Source organism: Fundulus heteroclitus, chromosome 2 (genome assembly GCF_011125445.2).
Source record: "Fundulus heteroclitus isolate FHET01 chromosome 2, MU-UCD_Fhet_4.1, whole genome shotgun sequence".
Lineage (NCBI taxonomy): Eukaryota > Metazoa > Chordata > Actinopteri > Cyprinodontiformes > Fundulidae > Fundulus > Fundulus heteroclitus.
In genome coordinates this window covers 2,278,680-2,304,213 of record NC_046362.1, presented here as the reverse complement: position 1 = coordinate 2,304,213, position 25,534 = coordinate 2,278,680, and the positions used below count along the sequence as shown (strand labels likewise).

Genomic DNA, 25,534 nt, shown 5'->3' with positions numbered 1-25,534 from the left:
GTGTAAGCAGAACTGCAGGCCAGCTGTTGTTTGTGAACTTGCTTGCAGGATGGAAACGATCTTGAAGAAAGCTGGACTCTGGCAGAATGACCACAATTTTGGCTGTTTGGAATAGCCATTGAGATGTACCAGTGATACTTCAAGGCAGACAGAAAAACAAGAGTCTACCTGCCCAAAATAAAAGCTATTATCTAAACTGGCTCCTCTGAAATCTTAATTTCGCCTGGATGTTATGTAAACAAGACACCCTGTGACATCTGTGACCTTGAAACAGAGCACACTAAACTGAACTGCATGATAATGTTACATTGCTATCAAAGACTAATGGCTGCAAGTGCTGTCTGGGACAGTTCACACACACACACACACACACACACACACACACACACACACACACACACACACACACACACACACACACACACACACACACACACACACACACACACACACACACCACCTCCACTGTGATTTTTCCCTGCTTTCTGTTTTAGTTGTAGAGTCAGAAAGGGCAAATCAGAGACTTCAAACTGTAGCTTTCTTAGAATTTTTCTGTTTGTCAATGTATGAAAGAACTCTCGGCAAGGATTTATTTAGCTTATTCCTTTGTTATTCCTATGTATGTCTGTAATGTTTTTCTGTTCTGTTCATTACCTTACCTAACAGTTCACATACTTTCACATAGCAAAGAATGAAGATGACTTTACAGTAAGATGTTCATGGTTAGGATAATATAGGAGCCTGCTTGCTGCACTCTAGTATAGGTATTAAGAGAAAATTAGCAGTACTGATAATTGGTATTTTAAACTAATGTAAAGCATGCTCCAATGGCAATATTATTTGGACCTACCAAGGTGGATTTGAGCAGTAAAGAGTCTGTTATTTGCTGACTGAAATGGACCTCCAGGCAACAGAGACTGAATGGTTTTTGCTGACACTAACGTAAACTCTGTTGTTTCCACAGATTCCTCAGATCAGCTATGCATCCACTGCCCCAGAGCTCAGTGACAACACTCGCTATGACTTCTTCTCTCGTGTGGTTCCACCTGACTCTTACCAGGCTCAGGCCATGCTGGACATCGTCACCGCGATGGGCTGGAACTACGTTTCCACACTGGCCTCTGAAGGAAACTATGGCGAGAGCGGCGTCGAGGCCTTTGTCCAGATCTCCAGAGAGTTTGGTAGGAGATGCTGAACAGATGGCAGATATAACTGACTAAACTAAAAATGGTGATTTGGTCCTGTGTTTTATTTTTTAAACTCATTGGAAATTAGTTAATGTGATGAAATCTGTTCAATGAAATGGCTCTAGTAGGATGAACAGTGAGGTTTGGAGTTGCTGCTGTGTTTCAGCATAGTGAGGCATTGTAATAGACTCCAGACACAATGACTCTTTGAGGCAGTGTATTTTCCTGGGCCTGACAAGGGGATGTTATCCCCAACCCTTAATGATTTAAATGGTATTTCTGTATTTTTAAATCTTTGTCAGGAGATGCTCTCTCCTTTTATTCAACATTGATTTAATTTGATCAAGTTGCTGAAGTGATGCTGCTTTCTCTGCAAACAACTGCTAAAAAACTAAGTTGCTCCATGAGATTTGAAGGAGCAAATTTAAAGGTGGTAACAGCTCTATAATAAAGTCACAGCAGGGCAGGACAGTTGCTTCACTTTTTATGATTTCAGAACCTGAAAGGGGAGAAACTTGTCAGTCATATGCATTTTCTCATACGTCTTCGATATCAAGATGTGCTGTCGGTGGAGGAGTATAAACAAGCAAAGACAACGGTAGATCATTCTGTTTGCCATTTTCTGTTGAAATGGAGGACCAAGTCAAGTTCAGTCAAGTTCAGTCAAGTCTTCAGTCAACTTTATTTGTATAGCACATTTCAGCAGTAAGGCAGTTCAAAGTGATTTAGATCATGAAAACACATAGAACTAGTGTTTATCACTAGTTGTGAGACCAGTACCAAACATTAAATTATACCAAGTGAAAACATCAATACACATCAGATATGTTGGTCAACGTTCCTGTTATCATGGGTCAAAAGCAACTCTAAAATGAATGCAGAGTTTGCAGGTTTTCTGCTGGACAGCAGGTAAGCTAATTCAATATTACAGTAAAGTTTATTTTGGCTTTATGTTAGAAAAAGGACAGTGTAGTCCAGCAGCTACTCTTTCCTCCCAATAGAGATGGCTTGTTTGTTTGTCTCTCTCCCTGAGACGAACAGAGAGATATGTGTGTGACGGAGGCATATCAGCTGGCCTGTTCAGTGTCTTTAGCCCAACAGCAAAAGCAGGTCTCTTTACTGGTGTTTATAGTCGCCTATATTGAACCCCAAATATGTCACTTCACATGCAGATACTAGCCCAAAAAAAGCGACTCACGGAATTTACAAGCGACTTTAGAAAAAACAAACAAAGAAACAAGTGGACTTGGCAGCAGTGCCAAAAAACATTTCACGCAATGAAAATTATATATGGAAGACATGTTTAAATTGTCACATTTACGACACTCCACAGTTTCTGTTGTAGTGATTATGCACTTAATGGCAAGGTCGTTTGTAATTCATTTAGCGCACCATCTAGTTATGTGCCAGTGTGAAAATCTTACACACTGGGGCTTTAAGCAAGGATAGATTTTCTTAAAGATGTTTTCTTAGAGGTTAGCACACAGCCCCTCTAATATTTGACAAAATTTGAGTTAGCCAGTTGCACCTAAACCAAACACAACTGTGAGGAAAGCTACCTAACGAAAGCTAACTTCTATCTCTTCTTCTACTGTGTTTTGTATCTAACCTGATGCTAGAAGCTCTCAATAAGCTTCCAGCATCATTCTGGAATCGGTAGAGATCATTGAAATGGCCAGGTTTCCTGTCACAAAGGTTTTAGCCCTGACCATAAATTTCCTTTGGGTTGTTGGGAAGGGCATTTTAGAACTATAAGGTTCAAACATCTAGCAGTGAATTTAGTCCACAACCTTCAGAAATGTATCTCCTGTGTGCAATGTACCAGTACCACTGACACAGAATCAACCCCCACAGCATGATGCCACCACTGCCATGATTGACTGACCATGGGAGTTTTTCCTTAGGTCGAAGCCTCATTTTTTTACTGCTTGTATCCTACTTCCTGTAATCATCAATCTCTTGTGACCATGGCACATCGCCCAGCTTGTCCATGTGAGGAGCTGCACATGGTGCTTCGTTCTTGGTCAGTACCCTTTCAGTCTGTAGCTATCAATAACATTCCTCACTGTGGACAGGGATGCTGGTGTTGCAGCAGTTGCAACACCAAGTGGATTTGGACAAAATTGAACCTTCAACAATTTTCACCCCAATATTTGCTTCAGACAGTTCCAGTTTGTACCTGTAAACAAACCTTTTCTTGCCCTTTTATTCAGCCATAGGTGTCAGTTTATTTCAGCTTATGTCAATTATATCTTTTGCATTGAATATTATGCTTCTCTAAAAGATACAATTTATTAATTTAACCCCCCCCCCCCATTCATATGCCTAAAGTTGCAGACACAACACTGATGGAAGCTGGAGGCAGATTCTTTAAAGTGTAATCAGAGGTGGGTAGTAACTGGTTACATTTACTCAGTTACTTTTATTTGAGTGACGTTTTGAGCAAAATGTAATTTTAAGAGTACATTTACTGCACTGTACTTTTTACTTGTACTTAAGTAATACTAGAAATATTGCTACTCTTGAGTAAAATTTATGGCTACTCTACCCACCATGAGTAAGACTCTGCAGTTCCTCCAGAGTTACCATGATCGTTTAGGCTACTTTCTGATTAATGCTCTCCTTGTCCAGCCTGTCACTTCAGGTGGACGTGCATATCATGGTAGGTCTAAAGCTGGTCTATCCTCTCTCCATGGTCAGATGATGAAATGAACAGAACTCTGGGAGATGTTCAAAGTTTGGGATATTGTTTTAGATCCTCAACCTGCCTTTAACTTATCCACAACTTTCCCCTGACCCCCTGCTGTATTCCTTGGCCTTCATGATGCTGTTTGTTCTCTAATGTTCTCAAACACATCTCTGTGGCCAGGAACAGAACAGCTACATTCAAACTGAGGTTAATTCAAATACAACTGGACTTTGCTGATTTGGGGACATCCGAAACCAATAGGTTACATGTCATGAGCTTGGCACTAGTGTTGGTCTGATTCACCATCTGTCACACCTGTGTCCAGTTCTCATCAGAATTCACCAGATCCACCCGCAACGCTGACCATTCACTAGTGCCAGATTATTACGAGCCACCGGTGAGTTTAATCAAGCATTCTGTATCCTGCCTGCCTGTTTCTGACCTGTTTCTGCCTCCTGATTCTCTGAGCCTGCCTAACTCCTGTCGGACCTGACTGTTTGTGCTATCTGGATATCTGACCTGCTTCTGTGCCCTGATTCTGCCCCCGGATTCTGTTTTGGATTGTCTCTGGACTTCTGATCACCTGACTCTGACCCTATATCTGCTCTCGGACTTCGGACTCTGGTTATACCCCCTGACCATCCTGCCTGTCTCTGCCATCACGGTTCTGACCTTGTGCCTGTCCTTCGACCACCGATTACCAGCCAGTCTCAAGAGTAAGATCCTTCAAGCTGCCCTGATCGGATTCTGGATCACATTGGGCTTCACCATCGATGTCACCCTCCAACAGGAGCCTTCACTCACCTTCCCAGCCTGTTTCCGGATTGTGAGAAGATTAGTGACCAAAGTTTCAGTGACTGTAACATCTCCCGAAGCTTCTTTCTGGTTGCTAACCTGTTGTCTCCAATTCCAGTGGTCCTGGTCCCAGACGCTGGTGATTCATCCTCGACCTACAGCAGTTTACATCTCAATTAACTGTTTGTTAATGCTATCTGATCTTGTTTTGCTGAATTCTGGGTCCTCTGTTTCCAGTCATTACGTTACATTTTTTTAGGGATATCAGAGTAAAGGGGTTTGTAAAAAAAAAAAAGAAAAAAAACTGACATAATTTGTGTTAGTCTCTCACATAAAAAACAAATGAAATCATGGATTTTTTTTATTTTACTGTGATAAAATGTTGTAAAGGGTGTGAATACTTTTTGTGTTGCAATTTATAAATGATACAGCTATCATGTCTAATATTCATTTCCATCTCACAGGTAGCTTACGGTCTTCTATGGCAATTTTGGTGCCATTTTAATACCTGTAGAAAACGATGACTAAGTAACCTGTTCATGTCTCCATAACAAAGATCACTGGTGTGCTTTATCACTTTGCAGTCAAACTAATCTATATTGATAGATGAGTGCTTCTATAAAAACTGCATTACTTAGTGATTATAAGCTGAGCAGAAGGCTGTCAGCTTGTTCGCTTTGAGGATGTAAATTATCCATGTTTTAGCAATTGCTTCTTGGGAAAGAATTGCATGTTTATAATGCCGAACAGTTCTAATATATTCAGTGCAAAAGTGGGTGTGAAGGTTTCAGAGCATTGATTGTGTTTTAGAACTCTGACAAGCTTTGTGTTGCCGCTATCAACAACTTGGTTGAATATGTTTATCATAAGACAAACACTACTTATAATGCAGATAGCCAGAAACACAAATTGGCAATTCCATCTGCCTGTTTTCCTCTCTGCTTTATCACTCTGCAGCAATACCATATATTTTAAAGTTCCTATACTTCTCCCCTGTAATCTGTGTAAGTGGCAGCAGCAGTTATCAGGAAGAATTGCTGCTCCTGAGGAGTTTAAAATGCCAGATGATCATTGTGAGTATGCAAAGAGCAGCTGTGGCGCCAATGCTGCAATTTAGTTAGGAAATACTCTGAGGATAAGCATACTGTTGCGAATGGCTTCATTACCACTGGGATTATTCACTGTATATTCATGAAAATGTTTGCTTGCACAGTGGATAAAAAGTTAATTCTTTCTGTCATGGTTTTCAGGTGACGAGCCCACATGCAGATACGATCGGGAGGCAAAGCACAGTTTTAAGATGTTTATTTTAAGAAACAGGCAGATCTAAGGACGGGACTACGGGTGAGTCGGCTGGGTCAGAACGTCAAGGCTGGCGAGTCTGTAAGAAAGAGGAAGTCAGAAACTCTGAAAGTTGAACCAGGGGAATTGCTAGAAGTGCGCTGCTTACCATTTAGTCGGGCGGACCTAACCGGGAAGAAGTAGCGTCGGGAATACTCTATGATTCTACTCAGCTGGAGTTAGGCGGCTGGTGGCTGAGGACGGCTGATGTAACTGGCGAGGGATCCTGAGCGAACCTCGTCGGCAACGGTTGACAGATGGATTGACCAGAGTGAATGCAGAACCAGCAGGAACCGGGAGAGGGGAACTCAGGCCTCGCTGGGTAACATCCAGGAAGTATGAGGGGAGCGCCAGAGCAAAATCTGAGCAGACGGTTCTGCTGGTCTGTTTCTTCGGAACGAGACGTCAAGACGGGTGAGTGCATCCAAGCACAAAAATCTGAGGCAAACAGAGATCCAAAAATTAGTCAAAAAACGAAGAGCAAAAACTCACAAGCTGGTGTCCGAGCGTAGGGACAGAGGCCACGTCGTACCACGACTGGTTAAGGCTCTGGCGTCTTCCATCTGTCAGCGCTCTGCTTAAGAAGCCAGAGGAAGCCGCCTGCAACGAGCTGCAGGTGTGGGCCACGCCTCCTCAGCCAACCAGACACACCTGTGGAATAGAGTTAGAGTAGAGCAGCACAGAGAATCCTGACACTACCCCCCCCTCAACGGCCGCCTCCTGGCGGCCCAGACGAAGAGGTGCTGGGCTGAGTAGCCCAAAAATCTGAAATCAAGTCCTTATTCAAGATAGTAGCTGCGGAAACCCACGAGCGCTCCTCAGAGCTACAACCCTCCCAGTCGACGAGGTATTGGTGACCCCTACCTCGCCGACGGGCATCCACAACCCTGAGAACCCGAGGGTTCTGACTGTCCTGGGAGGGTGGAGGGGGTCCGGAAGGAGGGCACAAGTTGCTGTCCAAAACGGGCTTGATCTGGGACACATGAAAAGTAGGGTGTACTCGGGAGTGAGGGGGCAAACGTAAACGGACAGTGCTCGGGTTAATCACTGTCTCTATCTCATAGGGACCAGTGAACCGGGGAGCAAGCTTCTTAGCGGATGGATTGGACAAAACGTCTCTGGAAGATAACCAAACCTTCTGACCGGGGCGATACTGAGGAGCTGGTCGGCGGTGCTGGTCGGCAAACCTCTTGCTCCGCTCTGCGGTGCGAGTGAGGGCAGTGATGGTTGATCTCCAGATGTCCTGGCAGCGAGCAATGTAGTCGTTTACGGAGGTGAAGGGAATCCTGAGTTCCTCTGTGGGTAGAAGTGGAGGCTGATATCCCAAAGCAACCTCAAAAGGTGAACGTCCAGTAGCTGAGGTGATGTGTGAATTAAGGGCATACTCCACCCAGGGCAAAAACTTGTTCCAGTCGGAGGGTGAAGATGACGTAAGGCAGCGGAGAGTAGTCTCTAGTTGCTGGTTCATGCGTTCAGTTTGGCCATTAGTCTGAGGATGATATCCAGAGGTGAGTGTATAACGGGCACCCAGAGCAGAGCAAAAGTGCCGCCAGACCTGGGAGATAAACTGAGGACCCCGGTCAGAGAGGATATCAACAGGGATGCCGTGAAGTCTGAACACATGTCTGATAAGAAGCTGAGCTGTCTGGAGTGCGTTGGGTAATTTGCGGATGGGAATAAGATGACAGGACTTAGAAAACCGATCAACTACCGTCAAAATAGTTGACATACCTTGGGACAAGGGGAGACCGGTAACGAAATCAATCGCTATGTGGGACCATGGACGTCTGGGGATGGGAAGAGGATTTAACAAACCGGAAGGTGGCTGTGTAGAAGACTTATTCTGGGCGCAAACGGGGCAGGCGAGAACATATTCTCGAACATCCTTAGTCCATGAAGGCCACCAGAACCGCCGGGATACCTGGGACTGGGTTCTAAAAATGCCCGGATGGGCGGAAAACTTTGTGTCATGACTCCAACGTAGAACCTCAGGACGAACAGACTGGGGAACGTACTTAAGCCCAGGTGGCCCTGTACCTGGGTCCGGGTCTAAGAGTTGGGCCTGTCTGATTCTGTCCTCCAGATCCCAATGCAGCGCTCCAACCGTACAGGTGGGAGGAAGAATCGGTTCCGGCTCCCTCTCTTGTTCAGAAGATGTAAACAGACGGGACAGTGCATCAGGCTTGACATTTCTGGAGCCGGGTCTGTAGGTGATGGTGAGGTTGAATCGAGAGAAAAACAAAGACCAACGGGCCTGCCTAGAGTTGAGTCGACGGGCTGACTGCAGATAGGAGAGGTTCTTGTGATCTGTCCATATTATGATGGGCTGCTCGGATCCCTCTAACCAGTGCCGCCACTCCTCCAACGCTAGTTTAATAGCTAGTAGCTCACGATCACCTACATCATAGTTCTGCTCTGCTGGTGATAAACGACGGGAGAAGAACGCACAAGGGTGCAACTTACAGTCTACCTCCGACTGTTGGGACAAAACCGCTCCCACCCCGGTATTAGAGGCATCGATCTCTAAGATAAACTGTTTGGCTGGGTCGGGGTGAACTAGTATGGGAGCCTGGGAAAAACGGGCCTTAAGTTTACTGAAAGCCTCCTCGGCCTCTGGACTCCAGACATAAGGTACTTTGGGGGAAGTGAGAGCATGTAAAGGAGATGCTACCTGACTATAGTTCCTGATAAAGCGCCGATAGAAGTTAGCGAAACCAAGAAAGCGTTGGAGCTGTTTGCGCGACTCAGGAACAGGCCATTCCACCACTGCCCTTATCTTTTCTGGATCAGACTTCACCTGTCCGCCCTCTAAAATCAGACCAAGAAAGGAAACAGAAGACTGGTGAAAATCACACTTCTCGGCCTTAACAAATAAGCGATTCTCTAATAATCGCTGGAGAACAAGACGGACGTGTTGTTTATGTTGTTCTAGGTCACGAGAGTAAATCAGGATATCGTCAAGATAGACGAAAACAAAAACATTCAGAAAATCCCGAAGGACATCGTTCACTAATGCTTGAAAAACTGCCGGGGCATTGCACAAACCAAAAGGCATGACTAAGTATTCAAAGTGACCTAGCGGGGTCTTAAAGGCCGTCTTCCACTCATCCCCCTGTCTCACCCGAACCAAATGATAAGCGTTGCGCAGATCAAGTTTAGTGAAGATCTTAGCATTCTGGACTGGTTCGAGGGCTGAGGATAATAGAGGGAGCGGGTACTTGTTCTTAACGGTTATTTGGTTAAGCCCTCGATAATCGATACAGGGTCGAAGGGTTCCATCCTTCTTACCAACGAAAAAAAAACCCGCGCCCAATGGGGAGGATGAAGGACGGATTAACCCCGTAGCTAGAGATTCCCCTATATACTTCTCGAGCGCTTGACGTTCTGACCTGGAGATGTTGTAGAGCCGACTCACCGGTAGTGGAGCCCCAGGCAAAAGGTCAATAGCGCAATCGTAAGGGCGATGTGGGGGAAGTGAACAAGCCTGAGTCTTACTGAATACTCTCTGAAGATCGTGGTATTCCTCCGGAACTAGCGATAGGTCAATAACGTCCCCAGATTCTGTCTCAGGGGAAGGGGTAACAGATACAGGACGAGCGGACTGTAAGCAACGAGAATGACAAGCTGGAGACCAAGATTCTAATCGGGACTCGGCCCAGTTAAACTGCGGGCTGTGGACACTTAACCAGGCTAAACCCAAAACAACGGGTGAACGCTTTACAGGGAACACGAAAAACGAAAGTTGTTCCCGGTGGTTACCCGAAACTATCACTACTAGAGGTCGAGTGCGATGGGTGATTAAGGTTAAACTCTGCCCATCCAAGGACGACACCCGGAGAGGCTCGGGTAAAGGTTCGACCGGCACACGAAGCTGATCCACTACGGTTTGGTCAATTAGGTTGAAGTCCGAACCGGAATCAACTAGAGCCGAGACATCGAAAGTATCCTGATCAAACATTAACGTCACTGGTAAATGTAAGCGAGAAAGAGATGGCGCCTTAGTAACTACTCGGGGGCTAGAACTATTAACGTCCACCGTTCTCCCCGTTACGAACGGTGGACTGGATCTTTTGGCCGAACCGGACAATCCTTAAGGAAATGACCTTCCCCTCCACAGTATAGACATAAGTTGCCCGCGAAACGCTGTTGACGCTCCTTATTGGTTAAACCAACCTGGCCCAACTGCATGGGTTCAGGAGGTGATGGAGCGGACCGCGGTTCCCTATGGGTGAGCGTGGAAGGGGTGGATGATCGCATGACTTGGTTCTGTCTAACTCGGCTCCGACTACGTAGCCGGGTATCCAACCGGATGGCTAGCGCCACAAAATCCTCAAAATCCCCGGGTTCCTCCACCCGGGCTAATTCATCCTTAAGGGACTCATCAAGAGCCTGAAAAAATACTGCCTTTAACGGTCTTGGTTGCCAATCCGCCGCTGCGGCAACCGTACGAAACTCCACTGAGAAGTCAGATACGCGTCGACCGCGCTGTTTTAACGAAAGGAGATGACGAGACTGGTGAGCCGAATCTAACTCGGGCGAAAAAATAGTCTTAAACTCGGTAACGAATTCCTGAAAAGTAACCCCGAATGACTGACAATCAGGGAATCGAGCCTCAGCCCAACTAAGTGCCTTACCAGTTAGGAGTCGTAATACATAAGATATCTTAACCTCATCTGAGGCGAAAGTCTGGGGGGATCGGTTAAACACCAGTTTACACTGAAAAAGGAAACCTCCGCAACTCCCATGGTCACCAGAGAATCTCTCCGGACTAGGTGACGCGCTCTCAAGTGGCGGAGCCCAAAGCTGATTATCAGTGCTCGGAGCGACGGGAGGCGGGGGTGCTAATGTTTTGAGTGACAGGCGACGTCATCGCGGAAGTAACTGTGTCCATGAGCTGGCTAAACTGAGCGGCTAATCTATGAAGCTGCTCCTGTGTTGAATTTACGGCTAAACCTAGCGACTGCATCTGCTCTTGCTGTGCGGCTAACTGCCGCCCGAACGTATCCGCTGGACTTTGGGGGCCAGAGCCTTCTTCTGTCATGGTTTTCAGGTGACGAGCCCACATGCAGATACGATCGGGAGGCAAAGCACAGTTTTAAGATGTTTATTTTAAGAAACAGGCAGATCTAAGGACGGGACTACGGGTGAGTCGGCTGGGTCAGAACGTCAAGGCTGGCGAGTCTGTAAGAAAGAGGAAGTCAGAAACTCTGAAAGTTGAACCAGGGGAATTGCTAGAAGTGCGCTGCTTACCATTTAGTCGGGCGGACCTAACCGGGAAGAAGTAGCGTCGGGAATACTCTATGATTCTACTCAGCTGGAGTTAGGCGGCTGGTGGCTGAGGACGGCTGATGTAACTGGCGAGGGATCCTGAGCGAACCTCGTCGGCAACGGTTGACAGATGGATTGACCAGAGTGAATGCAGAACCAGCAGGAACCGGGAGAGGGGAACTCAGGCCTCGCTGGGTAACATCCAGGAAGTATGAGGGGAGCGCCAGAGCAAAATCTGAGCAGACGGTTCTGCTGGTCTGTTTCTTCGGAACGAGACGTCAAGACGGGTGAGTGCATCCAAGCACAAAAATCTGAGGCAAACAGAGATCCAAAAATTAGTCAAAAAACGAAGAGCAAAAACTCACAAGCTGGTGTCCGAGCGTAGGGACAGAGGCCACGTCGTACCACGACTGGTTAAGGCTCTGGCGTCTTCCATCTGTCAGCGCTCTGCTTAAGAAGCCAGAGGAAGCCGCCTGCAACGAGCTGCAGGTGTGGGCCACGCCTCCTCAGCCAACCAGACACACCTGTGGAATAGAGTTAGAGTAGAGCAGCACAGAGAATCCTGACACTTTCATTTTAAAATATTTCAGTATTTTTAATTAAGCCATTTCTTCCCATCATGTGAAGTCATTTGTACCGTAAGACTCTTCAGACTGTTGTTTTATTTATTAACTTTACAATATTGGGTCATCTTTTCATAAACAGCAGGGGTAATGCGATACAATGACCACTGTTGGCACTCAGCCATCACTGAAACTAGATTATGTTGCCAATTATTGTAGCATAAAACCCAATCTATAACAGTGGTAACACAGTATGGTAAGCTAACAAGGACAATAAGCAATCCGTACACATCTTTTTGAATGGCTACTGAAGCTCAGTGAGCCATTGAGCTTATTCGGCCAACAAAAATATACAATCAGAGGCCACTCTATTAGGTACACCTTGTTTTTATGGGGTTGGATTCTGTTCTTTGTTGTTGACTGGTAGATATTTGTGATTTATTGATGTTTGAAATCATTGCAGCTGTATTTAATTATGATTTATTTATCTGTAGTACGTTTTTTTCTTTTGTTTACACTAAATGCATAATTGGGTAGATTCTTTATCTTTGGTCTCTTAAAATTTTCAGGACCTGGGTCATCCTGTTAAACATTGCAATGGATTCTCTGATCTCAAATCTTTAAAAGCAGATGTTATTTTTCAACGAGTTCAAGCTACACAGCAGATTCAGTTAGAACCAATTGGATCGCACAAGAATATCAAGCTTTGTTCAAGTCTAATGCCGGCGGTGTAGCCATCCTCTTCCATAAAACAATAGCATTTCATTATAAATCATCCCATGCTGAATCCAACGACAGGCTCCTCATATTGTCTGACAATATAAACTCTCTGTTACATTAGTAAATATATATGGGCTAAACACGATTCTACCTTTGTCTAAAACTTTTTGACCCGACTTCAGATGGGGGCACAAGTCATCTAATTATTGGTTGGGATTTTAACTTTTAGATTCCTACTAGGAAAGGTTCTCTTCTGCCCAATCACCTACTATTCTAGGTGTCTGTACTCTTGCCATCATATCTTGGTCAAAATGGCAGGTAGACATTTGGAGATTTCAGCATCCAACTGATTAAGCCGCCCCCCCCCCCCCCCCATCACACACACACACACACACACACACACACACACACACACACACACACACACACACACACACACACACACACACGTTGTTTCAGACTGGATTGGGTGAAATTGTAACGTTGCAACATAAAGCATATGTATCACAGACTTAAAGGGACATAAGCATAACCTACCTGTACACAGCAAAAAAAGACAAAAGCAATTTAAAAATACAAATATTGTCGTAAATTTTCAGTATCGGTAAATCTTTGGTTTTGTCACCCAAGCCTAACACGAGGGTTGGCATTTCTGGACATTTAACCACCGTCTTCTTGCTGGTGTTCTGGCTGAGGTTATTCCTGGACCAAAACTGTGTCAGATTGTGAACCTCTTTGCTGTAGTGGGTCTCATAATTGTTGATATGAGCCCAATCACTGGCGTTGTCCGCAAACTTTAACACCATGTTTGTGGGGTGGATAGCAGAGCAGTCATGGGTGAAGAGAGCAGGGCTGAGGACACAACCCTGTGGGGTTCCAGTGTTGAGGATCAGTGGAGCAGATGTGCGTTTCCCTATCCTCACCACCTGGGGCCAATTGGTGTGGAAGTCACTGATCCAGGAACAGAGTGGTAGAGATAATCCCAAACTGTTGATGTTCAGAGCCAACACGTCTGGCAGCATGGTGTTGAAGACTGAGCTGAAGTTCACAAATAGCAGCTGTCATGGTTTTTAAGTGTTTGGCCCACATGCAGATACAGACGGAAGCAGAAACAATTTTAAGATGTTTATTAAAGGCTCAGACAACGAAGAAACACACAGCAAGGCAAGGCAAGGCAAATTTATTTATATAGCACAATTCAGTACAGAGACAATGCAAACTGCTTTACATGATTAAAATATAGGAATAAAAGCAAGTAGGGATAGAATGTAGAAACAAAAAAGAACATTAAAAACAGTAAAACAGTTTAACTACAACATTCAAAGGCAATTTCAAACAAATGTGTTTTTAATCTTGATTTAAAGGAACTCAGGCTTTCCGCACTTTTACGGTTTTCTGGAAGTTTGTTCCAGATAAGTGGAGCATAGGAACTGAACTGAATGCTGCTTCTCCTTGTTTAGTTCTGGTTCTAGGTATGCAGAGTAGGCTGGAGCCAGAAGACCTTAGTGGTCTGGAGGGTTGATACACTGATAACAAGTCTGTGATGTATTTAGGTGCTAAGCCATTCAGGGATTTATAGACTAACAGAAGTATTTTAAAGTCTATTCTCTGAGATACAGGGAGCCAGTGTAAGGACTTTAGAACTGGGGTTATGTGCCCTACTTTCTTAGTCTTAGTGAGGACGCGGGCAGCAGCGTTCTGGATCAGCTGCAACTGTCTGATCCACTTTTTAGGCAGACCTGTGAAAACACAGTTGCAGTAATCATTTCTACTAAATATAAACGCATGGATTAGTTTTTCCAGATCCTTCTGAGTCATTAGTCTTTTAATCTTGGAAATGTTCCTCAGGTGATAGAAAGCCGACCTTGTAATTGTCTTTAGATGCTTTTGAAGGTTCATGTCTGAGTCCATCACTACACCCAGGTTTCGGGCCTGATCAGTGGTTTCTAGCTGAAGCAGCTGAAGCTGTGTGCTAACTTTTGATCTCTCCTCTATTGGTCCAAAAATTATTACTTCAGTTTTGTTTTTATTCAATTGAAGAAAGTTTTGGCACATCCATGCTTTGATTTCTTCTAGGAATTTACTCAGTGCCTGAACTGGTTCATAGTCACCTGGTGACATGGTGATGTAAAGCTGTGTGTCGTCTGCATAGTTATGGTAGCTGATGTTGTTGTTTCTTATGATCTGAGCTAGAGGGAGCATGTAGATATTGAATAGGAGGGGACCCAGGATGGACCCTTGGGGAACCCCGCATGTGATTTTTGTCATCTTTGATGTAAAGTTACCTACTGATACAAAAAAGTCCCTGTCCTTTAAGTAGGATTTAAACCAGTTGAGAGCTGTACCAGAGAGACCGACCCAGTTCTCCAGGCGCTTTAACAAAATAGAGTGATCAACAGTATCAAATGCTGCACTGAGGTCCAATAGAACCAGCATGGTGGTTCTTCCACAATCTGTATTTATATGGATGTCATTATAAATACAGCGTGTAGAACGGGCAAGGTCTGAACGTCAGTGCTGGATCGACTGTGGGGAAGAACGAAGGTTGAGTTACTGAGGATCGAACCAGGGGAAATACCAGAAGCTGAACAGCTTACCATTTAGTCGGGGAGACCTATCCGGGAGGAGTAAGTGACGCGGGGACTCTGTGACCGTAATTCGCGGATGGTGGCAGGTGGCTGAGTGACTGGAGGGCTGACTGATGTAAACTGGCGAGGGATCCAGAGCACACCACAGTTGACGGCAGACAGGGGAAGTAGATGGAAGAACCAGAGAGTTGTGAGTGAACCAGCTGAATCCAGCAAGGAGAATCTCAAGCCCGGCTTGGTACCCCCAAGTGAGCATGAGGGGAGATGCCAGTGCAAAATCTGAGCGGCGGGGATTCTTTGGAGCTGGTTCCTTGAGCATGACGCCAAGACAGGTGAGTAAATCCAAACACGACAAAACTGGAGAACAACAGAAGACAAGGTTAGTCCAGAAACGTGGTTTCCAAAAACTCCCAGACACGAGGCACAGAGGACAGGTTGGAGGTCTAGGAATACCATGACTGGGTTAACACTCTGGCGTCTTCTATCTGTCTGAGCACTCCTTAAGAAGCCCATGCTGATGACTCCAGATGCGCCGCAGGTGTGGGCTATGCCCCCCCAGTCAAATAGAGCCACCTGTGAAGCCGAGTTAGAGCACAGAACACACAGAGAACCCTGACAGCGTCCTCATATAGGTGTTGGGATGCCAGCATTCTCTGTAGATCGATTCTTCCTGTAGGCAAACTGCAGGCTGTCTTTGTTGTTTTTCAGGAGGATTCCCTTGAAGCAAGTCATGATGACAGGGGTCGGAGCAATAGGGCTGTAATCATTGAGGCAGGTGAGGCATGGTTGTTTTATGGAAACTGGCACAATGATGGAGGACTTCAGCCAGGGAGGGACCATGGAGAGCTGGAGGGGGAGGTTGACGATGCCCTGCTATTTGGTCAGCACATAATTTTAGCGTCTCACCTGACACCATGTCTGGACCTGCAGCCTTGTTGATGTTGGCCAAGGATGTCACTTGGTGCAACTGCAGGACGAGGGGTTGATGCTGCACCTCTGGCTTGGGAAGATGCTCAGGCTCCCTTCTTCTTGGCAAATCAAAGCTGCATGAGGCGTTGAAGAATGCATAGAAGCTGTTCAAGGTGTCAGGGAGAGCTTGGTCATTAATGAGCTGTTGGTTGCTGTTCTTACAGTCCATGATGGTCCTGATGCCTCGCCACATGTCATGTGGGTTTTTGCTGCCAAAGTGTTCCTCAGTGCACTGCTTGTATTGATGAATTGCCTCCTAGATCCATTTTATCAGTTCACTTCTAGCCCTGCTGTTGGCCAGTCTGTCTCCTGATCTGAAAGCTCCATCTCATACCCTCAGCAGGGACCGTGCTGTGCCGTCTACCCCTGGTTTCTGCTTAGGAAACACTCTGATTGTCTTTGTGGGTGAGACAGCATCAGTGCCATAGTGAATATAGGACAACACAGACTACGTGTAACCCTCAAGATCAGCACACTAAACACAGCCAAGTCAGTCTGTTCAAAGCAGTCCAGTAAAGCTGAGCAGGTGTTCTCGGTCCAAACCCGAATGGTTTTGATCACAGGTCTGGTTCTGCAGATCAGTGGCTTGTACGTATGGATCAGGGCCACATAGATCTGATCTGATGATCCATATGAAGAGTTGCAGCAGCTTTATATGCTCCTGGGATATTGCAGTAAACTTGATCTAATATATTTCATGGTAGCTTAGCATTGGCTTTTGGCTGGATGTATGCTGCAATGATAACAGAGCTGAACTCTCTTACCAGTTTAAATAGTCTGCACTTAACTACTAGACATTCCAGATCAGGAGAGCAGAAGGTTTAGATCACCTTTGCAGCTGTGCACCAGGTGTTGTGGATGTATATTGCTAACACTGTTGCCAAGTCCCCTTATTATAAGCGCCTTTGGGCTTCTTCTTTTCTAAAGTTGCCTGTCAATTGGATACATCCATCTAAGCAGATGAATGTATCGACAGATGTACTTACACAGTTTAACATATTTTTGAGCACATTGTACCACATAAAATCGGTCAGTAAGCACAGGTACGGTAATCACACATAAGGCGCACAAGATTTTAAGGTGCAACATCAATTTTATAGAAAATGTGAGGATTTTAGGTACGTCTCATATTCCGAAAAGTACAGTAAGTGGAAATTAGTGAAAAGAAAGAGGAAAGCTGAGAGAAACAGGATGAAGGGCAAGTAGTGTAGAGAAGGACAGAGAAAATATCTGGAGTAGCAAACTACCAACACTGAGAAAAGAGAGGGATAAGAATAAGTTTGAGGGAACAAAGAGATCCAGGTTTACTGTCACCACTTTCCTTTGATACCCATCTCCTTGACAACAGCTAAAAAAAACAATTGCAGATTCATGAGGAAAGACATGTTTGAGCCGTGCTGCTGAAAGTATAGACAGGACAATAACATTTGCCGTTGTTGTTTATTTGGTCATCACACTGACGGAGCAAGAAAACCCAAAATGATACATCTAAAGCCTGTTCAGCTCTGGTGATGTATCCTGTATTTTGAGATTGCCTCTTACAAAACTCCTTCACCACACAGAAGAAAATCCTGCGCTGCCTGAAGGTATGCTTTGCTTCTCCTTTCACCCTCAGATTTACTGCTGCTCATTTAAATGTCCAGAGCTCTTTTGCACACTGACATTTTATTTCCCCACTTCATGTCTAGATGGTGTGATGGAGGGAAATGATTGAAGCTGTGAACAATAATCTAATAAGACTACCCAAAATGAGTTTCTGCTGTAATAAATACGTTTCTGCTGCATGTAAGATCTACAGTATGATGCATCACAACTTTGCATTTGTTACAAACATTTAGTTGATAAGCAAGAATGCCACTGGACTGACTTAATCCACCTTTATTGGTGGGAGCATGTTTGCTGCCGCAGTATGGAATGAGAGGTTAATCAAAAGAAGTTGAACCATGCCATTGTTTTTCAAATCACAAGTAAGTCTCAAGTCTTTCTACCAGTCATGAATCAAGGATCAGGTAAACAAATGAAAGTCACATACCACTCGAAACTTAAGACACACAAGTACCGAGTCAAGGCAAAGCCCTAAAGGTTTATGGTAAATGGCCTGTACTTGATAAGCCACTGTATAGTGCTTTATCAAGTCTAAGGGCTTGATGAAGATAGACTACAGAGATACTGTCTATATGAATGCCTCTGTCAGCTCTTTACATATGCTAGACGCTATGTATCATGGAGCACTTAGATTTATCACCACTGCACCATGTAGTCGTTGGTAAGCTGGCCCTCATTACATATGCGCAGACTCTTGCACTGGTATTTGCTCATTTATAAATGTATTCTCCATATGGTGTTACCATACTTGTCTCATTACTTTAGACCCAAAGCAAACAATTGCTTTCTTTGCTCCCAGGATTATGTTTCCTTCAGAGTTCCAGCAGTTCGCACAGAGCTGGGGAAAAAAGCCTTCTCCTTCTCAGGCCCCTCCACAGTTCAGCACCTGAAGCTGTCCAGTCTGGTCACACTATTCAGAGTTTTAATAAAAGGACTGGAGATAGGGTCAATAAGAACTGTTCTTTTATTTAGACATTTGTACATATGTTACTTTTGTCATGACATTTTAAACCATATGTTGAGACACATTTACATTTGTAATTGCTGTTGTAAATTGTAATTTAATGTGTTTAAACAGGTCTCTCTTGTAAATGAGACAGTGTGTATCAAGGGACTAGCCTGTTTAAATAAAGGACCACAAAGTGCTTCACACTCCATTCAGTCATTCATCTATTCAAGCACACAATTCCATGCTGGCAGTGGTGAGCTACATTGTAGCCACAGCTGCCCTGGGGCAGACTGACATAAGCAAGGCTCCTATACATTGCCACCAACACCAGCAATTATTTTGACTCATTTGATAAAATATTTAATTTAATCACAGACTAATAATAAATCATATCTGGATTTTTAAAATCATTTTAAAAGTTATTTGTTTCCATGAACAACCGGCAAGAGGAACTGAATTTACAAAAAACTTTTGAAAATCAGTGCTGGAGTTGCTTTGTACAGTAAATATTAGCCAAAGTAAATGTAATTTTATTTAAACTTTAATGTAAAGGGTGTTGCTGCGATTATGTGATGCTATTTTCTCCAGCTTTGCCTGGATGACAGGACCTCTTTTACAATGTTTGAATCTTTGCTTTCATCATACGATGCAGAAGAAAAGCAAGTAAATAGCCAAGGGAAGCTGTATCACATGGCTGGCACAGTTCTATCATTGTAAGTTAGGTACAGTTCCATGGAAAAATACTTTCTGCTTGGTTTAAGATTTAAATATTTTTAAATCAAACGGTTTGAATCCAGTGGAACTCAAAAGTCATCTGTGTGAAAGTCAAGACCAATGTCTTTTGTAGTTTTATCAAGTCGAGTCTAAAGTCATTACATTGTTGCCCAGACTCTGACTCAATCCAAAGTCACATGATTGCAATCCACAAGTAATGACTCATGTATGAAATATTGATCAGTCATGCCCATTAAGTCAAATAAAATGTATTTTCTCAAAATTAAGCTGTCATACATTTGTAATATAATGTTGTAATTGTATGCAGCGCATTTGAGTTTGGATGCCATCCTTGATAGCTCGTTATCTTTTAAAACTCACTTCAATTGTATTATTCTGTCTCTATTTTTTTCTCTATATTTCCACCTTTGAAACATCAACTGTTACTATCCATCTCTTACACCATTGATGTACTTGTCTCTCCTCAGTTAGATTACTTTAATTCCCTTCTTTCAGGTCTTTTTCTTAAAGTCACTCATAAACCTCAGCTTGTCCATAACAGTCAGTTGGATCCTCACCATAGGACACGTCAGTCATATCCATAAACATCTGCACTGGTTACCAATCAAGCAACACATCTATTACAAGGTTCTTCTGCTCACTTTCAAAGTTCTCAATCATGTGGCTTAGACTTAGACAACTTTATTTGTCATTTTGTATGTACAGAGTGTATCCAGAACGAAATTTTGTTGCATACAGCTTGTAAATTACAGTATAATTGTGCAGCAGTGATTAAAAAGTAAACAATTGAAATGTAAACAATACAGGAGAAAGAAACAGTGTGCGATCACAGTGTACAGGAGAATATTTAAACCATTTGCATGTGCAAAAATGATGGTGCAAAAAGGCATTTGTGCAAAAATGCATTTAGAAACTAAAAGTTCGGCAGCATTTGTAATGCTAGATAGAGATGCAGTGATGCAAATTTAGTGCAGAATCCAGTTTATAGTTCAGCAGTTCAACAGTGTGATGGCAACAGGGAAACAGCTTTTGCAGAACCTGGTGGACCTGCAGCGGATGCTGCGGAACCTCTTCCCAGAAGGTAGCAGGGAGAACAGTCCATGGTGGGGGTGCGAGGGGTCTCTTAAGATGTTATGGGCTTGGGACACACAGCGCTGGGACAAAATGTCCTTAATGGAGGGAAGAAGAGCCCGATGATCCCTTCTGCTGTCCTCACCACTCTCCTCACGTTCTTCCAGTCGGAGGCACTGCAGCCTCCACACCACACAGAGAGACAGCTGGTCAGAATGCTCTCTATGGTGGGGTAGGTGGGCTCTCCTCATCCTCATCAAGTACAATCGCTTCTGTGTCCTCTTCACCAGTTACATGGTGTTCACAGAACATCTGAGGTTGTCTGTGATGTGCACCCCCAGGAACTTAGTTCTGCTGACCACCTCCACAGCTGAACTGTTGATGAGCAGTGGAGCGTGGTGAGGCCGGTTCTTCCTGAAGTCATCGATGATCTCCTTCGTCTTCTCCACGTTTAGGATCAGGCTGTTGTCTCTGCACCAGCCCACCAGCTGCTCCACCTCCTCTCTGTAGTCCTGGTCGTTGTAGTCTCTGATCATGCCCACCACCGTCGTGTCGTCTGCAAACTTCATGATGTGATTGGTGGTGAACCTGAGGACGCAGTCATGTGTCATCAGAGTGAACAGCAGGGGGCTCAAGATTCAGCCCTGAGGCTAGCCCGTGCAGAGGGTGATGACATCAGAGGTGTTCTGTCCGACCCGGACCGACTGAGGTCTGTTGGTGAGGAAGTCTAGCAGCCAGTTGTGAAGAGGTGTGCCGAAGCCCAGATGTTCTAGTTTTCCTACCAGGTGCTGTGGGATGATGGTGTTAAACACTGAACTGAAGTCCAGGAACAGCATCCGCACGTGCATATTCTTCTCCTCCAGGTGTGCCAGGCTCAGGTGAAGAGCGGAGGAGATGGCGTCCTCAGTGGAGCGGTTCTGCCGGTAGGCAAACTGGAATGGGTCGAGTGTTGGGGGGAGACTGGAGACGATGTGTTCTTTCACCACCCTTTCAAAGCAGTTCATCATGATGGGAGTAAGTGCAACAGGCCGGTAGTTGTTGAAACAGGTGACTTGAGGTTTCTTCAGCACCAGATGGAGGCAGACTTAAAGCATGCATGCACTGTGGCTTGGTCCAGCGAGGTGTTAAAAATGTATGTGAGGACACCTGCCAGCTGACTTGCACACTCCTTGAGCACCGGCCCAGGTATGTTGTCGGGATCTGGGGCCTTCCGCGGGTTGACTCTCCTCAGAATCTTCCACACGTCAGCGGTGTCAAGGCAGAGGACCTCCTCTTCCTGATGGGGAACAGCCTTCACTGCTGTTTAGTGTGCTGTTTAGTGCCTCAATACCTCCCAAAGAAGTTATTTAGTCCATTAAGGAAGTCAGCATCAACTTCACCCACCAGGGGGGGAGGGCATGTTGTATTCAGTGATCTCCCTTATGCCTTTCCACATGCTCCTATTGTTGCTAGCATCATGGAAAAGCTCCTGGATTTTCTTAGCGTGGCTCCGCTTCACTAGCCTGATAGCACAGTTCAGGTTGGCTCTTGCTGTCCTCAGTGCCTCCTTGTCACCAGACTTGAAGGCTGAGTTCCGTGCTCTTAGCGTTTATCAAACCTCCTTAGTAATCCAGGGTCCGTGGTTGGCGCGTGGGTGATGATAGTCTTAGTGGTGCTGATGTCCTCAATGCATTTGTTGATGTAGGCTGACACAGTCATTGCTTACTCATCAATGTTGATCTTGTTGTCATATATTGCTACAGCTTTGAACATGTCCCAGTCCGTCTGTCCGTCCGTTTTCTTCCGCTTATCCGGGGCCAGGTCGCGGGGGTAGCAGCTTCAGTAGGGAGGCCCAGACGTCCCTCTCCCCTGCCACTTGGGCCAGTTGACTGGGCCATGTCCAAGTCAGAGCACTCAAAACAGTCCTGGAGCGCCTCCATGGCTCCCTCAGTCCACACCCTCACCTGCCTCACTGTAGGTTTAGCTCTGATCAGCAGGGGCCTGTATGCAGGAATTAGCATCACTGAAAGTTGGTCTGAAGAGCCGAGGTGGGTCAGGGGGCTGCCTTGAATGCGCCTTTTATATTTGTGTAAACTAAGTCTAGAGTGTTTTTTCCTGGTTAAAATCCTCAGCAATGATGAAAACACCCTCTGTGCAGATTGCAGCTCAGAGATAGTCCGATAGAGAACACTCATGGCCTCTTTTGTGTTTGCGCTAGGAGGAACGTAAACCGCTGTGATGTAAACAACAGTAAACTCTCTGGGCAGGTAAAACGGTCTGCAGCTAACAAACAGGAGCTCTATGTCCGGAGAGCAAAAGCTTGTGACTAGTCTAGCATTTTTACACCGGCTGTAAAATGCTAGAGTCCGCCTCCCCGGATCTTACCACTGAGTTGATTATTTCTGTTGGCGCGGAAAGTAGCTAGTCCCTCCAGGCTAACGGCGCTGTCCGGGACTGATGAGGTTTAGCCATGTCTCCGTCAGGATGAGAGCGCAGCAATCTCTAAACTCCCTCTTTGAAGAGAGTTCAAGTTGCAGATGGTCAATTTTGTTAACCAGTGAGTGGGCGTTGGAGAGCAGGATGGATGGAAGCGGCAATTTAAAGGGGTTAGCCTTCAGCTTAGCTGCTAAACTTCCGCGACAGCCGCATTTCTCCAGCTGTCTGCACTGCTTCCGCTTGGCCCTCCTCCGGCGTGAGCTGCTCGACGAGTCTGCTACATCTCCTGCCCGCTTTTCACCCATGTACTCCAAAGTCTTCTCCTGCACAGCCCCTGATCTTTGGAACTCTCTCCCACAACACACCCATGACTCTGATGCTCCTTCTTCCTTTAAATCTCATCTCAAAACTCACTTCTTTAAACTTGCTTACTCTGTCTAATCTCATTATTCACTGTACCAATATTTGAGTATTTGCTCTTATATTGTGTGTTTTTTGTTATTCAGTCACCTTGAGTGACTTGAAAGGCACCTTCAAATAAAACATATCAATATTGTTGTCATTATTATTTTATTTTTTGAGAATACATTAATCAGCAGATGATTGGGTGGCTTCGACTAGAAACTATTTCAAGCCAGTATGTAAACACTGTATGAAATGGGGTGTCACACAACTGATTCAAAGGGCAGCATTTAGGTAGATACAGGTCCTTTATCAATCTCTTGATGGAAAACTATTGAGCTACAATGTCATCAGCGAAGAAATTCTTAACAAAACAACAACAGTAACAACAACAACAGTGGTAGAACGTGGTTAAAAATATGAAGAATGTGTTACAGTTGATTGAGTTGAATTTAGAGAGGCACCCAAGCTATTTCTGTGATGTTCATGGACAGGGTCTCAATATGTAGTTGTGTAGAGGAGGCTTTGTAATATGGAAACTTCAGTGGTCAGTCTTTGCCTCAAGAATGGAGTAGTGGGGGACGGATAAACAGATTGGACCGTGCTCTATAGTAATGGAGGTGCTACTGTGGCCTGTCCCTGGGAAGGAAAGGGCTCAGGTGAAAAAAAAACTTCTTCATTTACAGTTCAGTCTATGCCCACCCCCCCCCCCCCCCCCTGCCCCTCCACCCCCGACTGGAGAGTTTCCCTAGGGAAAGAAATGTGTGGGTCACCATTACTATGTAATTTTTTGTATAACTACTGTTACAAATGCTACAACAACAGTTTTTGCTGTTCTGGCTTTTATTTAGTTTTGGCACCATGGTGATACAATCTGAATGATGGCAAAAAATGCAATTCATGTAGATGGTTAGAAATGGAAAACTTTGAAGCTGTCAGGTACGGAGGATGTAGGACCCAGATGCAGAGCAAAATAGAGATCAAGGATTGATCTGTAATGAAAAAAGGCAACTTACAAAACTGAAGGCAGGACACAGACCACAAAACCGAACTGAGGGTGTGACACAGAGCAGAAGGGATGGAATCAACTGGTGGTGAGAGGGAGAGCAATGATATGGAAAACAGAAAAAATAGACATCGAACACCGACAAGATACAAGACAGAATCTACAGACTAGATAAATAACAGTAAAAGGTGAAAAATTATAGACTGCACAATTCCCAGAATATAAGGAATTTGTATTTGTACTTACAAGCCTAATTTCTGGGGATTTCTGACAGAAGCTGACCTTAATTTTACTTTTTAGACTTTTAATAAAGAGTAAAAAAATTATTTTTTTTTATTAAAGCACTGTACTATGCCGACCCTCCTTCCTCTGTGAAATCTGCTGCAGCATTATTGTAAAACATCCGGCGACCCTGGACAGGAGGATCTTTGGCTATTTGTTTCCATCAAACCAAAATGTGCTGCACTTTGCTGTAATGTTGTGAGCCATGCCAGCTGGCAGATGACAGGAGAGTTTCCCAGATAGCAGACTCAATGACCTCAGTGAAAGAGGCTGGCTGTCACAGATTAAAGGCCAGTTATTACAAGAAATAAATCAGTTTTCTGGGGTTCTTCCCATCTACAATGCACCCTGGACAACACAAGAACAAAACAGAATGTCTAATAATTTCCCCTCCCTTGTAATTTTATTAACTTCAGTTACAATCTCTTTCTTACACTTTGCCTTTGAAGTCTTTGAACTCTCTCTGAGATCAGTGTGCAGCTGCAGGCTCTGTAGAACCTTGACCTCCTGCATGCTGAGCCGAGTCGCACTATGTCAGAGCACAGGAAAGTGTCAGCAGTTGTTTTTATTTTATTTTTGTATTTTTTTGCCTTCATTTGTAAATATCACAGGGAGCTGGCTTCCTGGGAGGGCATGTTGCACCTCAGTCATTCCTCTCCATCCCCAGATGCCTCCCTCTGCCTGCTTCAACATGCTGACAAACCTTTAGAACCTTGGGGTGTGGGGGCATCACTGGGGAGCGTTAAAGAGTTCCCAGCCCTGGGTTCCCCCTTTTGGCCCTCCCATTTTTAAATACACTTGACAACAGTATGCAACAACACAACATTTGGGCAGGCGAAGACCTTTCCGTGCTTGTGACCACTGAACATGAAATAGTCCCAGAATAAAATACAATAAAGCGTTATGCATTTATAAATCAAGTGGGGCACTATGGCGAAAGCAGTAATGC

At 44.8% G+C, this 25,534-nt stretch overlaps 1 protein-coding gene across 1 annotated transcript in view; it reads left to right on the top strand.

Annotated features, from left to right (window-relative positions):
• Positions 1-25,534, top strand: part of grm8b (glutamate receptor, metabotropic 8b) — a 305,872-nt gene that overhangs the window by 86,775 nt on the left and 193,563 nt on the right. The window contains exon 3 of the mRNA XM_012874946.3: positions 965-1,181. Coding sequence (XP_012730400.2) covers positions 965-1,181 — 217 coding nt within the window. The remainder of the gene's footprint in view (positions 1-964; positions 1,182-25,534) is intronic.